The following is a 2,671-nucleotide window of genomic DNA, read 5'->3' as shown; positions in this document are numbered from 1 at the left end:
TTCACCTTTGCTTTCTGTACAGTGTACATTGTTTTCTAGCCATGCTTCTACCCCTTAACCTTCTGCATATTCCTGCTGCCAAACCCCCTCACTGACCCTGATCAGTGACGATGAAAGAGAAGGACCCTGCCAAAAAGCAGTTCCTGGCTGATACCGCCCATCACTGCCAAGTGTTAAACTCTCCTTCTCCCACCATTCACTGAACACTGAGAGTGTTATCCAGTGACAGTCCAGGTTTTCACTGAGATTTCCAGCCTTTCGTGGAGTTTGTGGGTCCATCCATGTACCAGTGAGTCAGGCTCAGGCACACATTCCACCGCAGAATTTTCTCAGAACATATTCTCCAACTCCCAGGTTGTCAGACCACAACATTCATTTCTAAGTTCTGGTTCCATAGGGATTAGCTCTATATCCAAGTTCTTAAGGACTAGAATGAAATCTGTAAAGAATTGGTGTGTGCACACACATACACACACACACACAATCATTCTGTCAATAGTCAGTATATTTTTTTCTGAACACAAATTGTACAAGAAGAGAAATTATCATGTGAATATGGCCAGCTGTCAAAAGAATTCAACTGAGAGGCAGCCCAGGTTGTTCACAATGGTTATGGGTGTTAAATAATCCTATTTTAATGCCATCCTCTTGGAATAAGGGATGTGTATTTATTCGTACTTATTCATAATAATTCAATTAAATATATAAAATATTAGTGAAATTAAAATTTCCTAATGGATTTTTCCCACAATGAATAATTCATTTTACCTGTCCATGAAGGAAAACCAAGCTGTCAAGGAAAAATACTTTAGAATTCCCTGAATATCCTATATCAACAGAAGTCATTCTTTGCTACACCATAATTTCTTCATGGCTTTTTTCACTTCCATATTCCTCAGTGTATAGATCAAAGGGTTCAGCAGGGGCGTCCCAATTGTATAAAACACAGCCACCATTTTGTCTATTGGAAATGTAGCTGGGGGGCGTGTGTATATGAATATGCATGGACCAAAAAATAAGACAACCACAATAAAGTGGGAGGTGCAGGTGGAAAGGGCTTTTCGCCTTCCTTCAGCACTGTGGTTTCGCAGAGAGTACAAGATGACAACATAGGAGGTAAGCAGGATTATGAAACTCACCGTGCATATGGTTCCACTGTTAGAAACAAGTAGCAAATTTGTCACATAAGTGTCCATGCAGGCAAGTTTCAACAAGGGCTGCAAGTCACAGAAATAGTGGTCAATCACGTTGGGGCCACAGAAAGGCAATCTCAAAGTCAGGAAAATTTGTGCCAAAGAGTGGATACAAGATGCCACCCAGACTAGAATCACCAAAATGCTGCAGACATGCCGGTTCATGATGGTTGTGTATCGCAAGGGCTTACAAATGGCTACATAGCGATCTAAAGCCATGAGGATGAGCACCAAGATTTCCATGCACCCAAACAAATGGAATGTAAAGACCTGAATCATGCACTCATTGTAGGAAATGGTCTTCTTGTGAGAAAGGGCATCCACAATCAATCTGGGGGCTGTGGTTGTAGAGAAGCAAGTGTCAGCAAAAGACAGATAGAACAGGAAGAAGTACATGGGAGTCCCAAGGGTCCTGCTTGTTTTGATAGTCACTACAATGAGAAAGTTCCCCAACAGTGTCGCAAGGTAAAAGATCAAGAAGACCCCGAATACTGCCTTCTGCTTTACTGGATCCTGAGTCAGCCCAAGGAGAATGAATTCAGTCACACTGCTATTCATCGTAATACTACTGGCTGAAAGTAAGGTGCAGTGGAGGACAAGGGCTGAATCTGCAAAGAGAAGAAAAGAAGTGACAGCTTGGGAAGATCGGTGGGCTGAACTCTGAATGCCTTGCTTTTGCCCCATGTTATGTTACCTCTGACTGCCTTCAATCCTCTATGACTCTTGGTAAATCTGCAGATGCCCAAGCCTCTCCCAGAGCTGTTGATTCAGAAGCTAACTGCCTTGGATCAACAAAGCCTTTGCATCTGGGGAGGTAAAATTAAATGTCCTTAAAAAATTCTGATTCCCACCAAGATTGAAAACTGCAGAACTTGAACTCTCCTTGGGCAAGTGACTTAACTGTCTCATAATTTAGCTTTCATGTGAAAAAGGGATGCAAATATTTGCCTTAGCTGATCCTGAGTTTCCTTAAGAATTAAAAGATTGTATATGCACACAGATACACATATAGGTGTTATCTATGTGCTTTGAAATCTAAAAAAACTCTATTCCACTATGATTAAGCACTCATATCGTTGGAGAATCCCTCTGGAAGAAAATATTCTCTGTTCAGTTCACTCATTTAGGTCCCTGACCCCTTCATCTCTGATCCCATCTGTATCTTGGACTTTACAAAAGTCTGTTTTGACAATCTTTTACTTACACACTCTCATGTTCAATGTCAGCTTCTCTGATGTCATTATAAAACAAATGTCAGGACAACTTTGTGGTTGGAATAATTGAGGAAACTGTTTACCCTCTTGACTGTGCTGTGGGACTAAACTCAGAATATTGAGCATCTCTGCCTATGAAGTCAACACGCTATAAAATTCCTAATGATGCCTATAATCTAAATAGGCATCAGAGATGTTACTCAGAGATGTTCATTTTACCCTGAAGTCACCAGCATGCTTCTAAAAATTTCATCTGAAAAGTAT

General features: G+C 40.9%; 1 protein-coding gene across 1 annotated transcript; it reads right to left on the bottom strand.

Annotated features, from left to right (window-relative positions):
• Positions 1-842: 842 nt before the first annotated feature.
• On the bottom strand, positions 843-1,754 carry LOC122231503 (olfactory receptor 4C11-like). Its single transcript, XM_042959625.1, has one exon. The coding sequence runs from the start codon at positions 1,749-1,751 to the stop codon at positions 843-845; it is 909 nt and encodes a 302-aa protein (XP_042815559.1). The 5' UTR covers positions 1,752-1,754.
• Positions 1,755-2,671: the final 917 nt, after the last annotated feature.

This window comes from Panthera tigris, chromosome D1 (assembly GCF_018350195.1).
Source record: "Panthera tigris isolate Pti1 chromosome D1, P.tigris_Pti1_mat1.1, whole genome shotgun sequence".
In the NCBI taxonomy this organism is placed as follows: Eukaryota; Metazoa; Chordata; class Mammalia; order Carnivora; family Felidae; genus Panthera; species Panthera tigris.
The sequence above is the reverse complement of the archived record's forward strand: the minus strand, read 5'-3'. Positions and strand labels throughout refer to the sequence as shown.

Coding starts and splice junctions, on each gene's coding strand:
- LOC122231503 (XM_042959625.1), bottom strand. CDS start 1,751: ATGAATAGCAGTGTGACTGAATTCATTCTCCTTGGGCTGACTCAGGAT.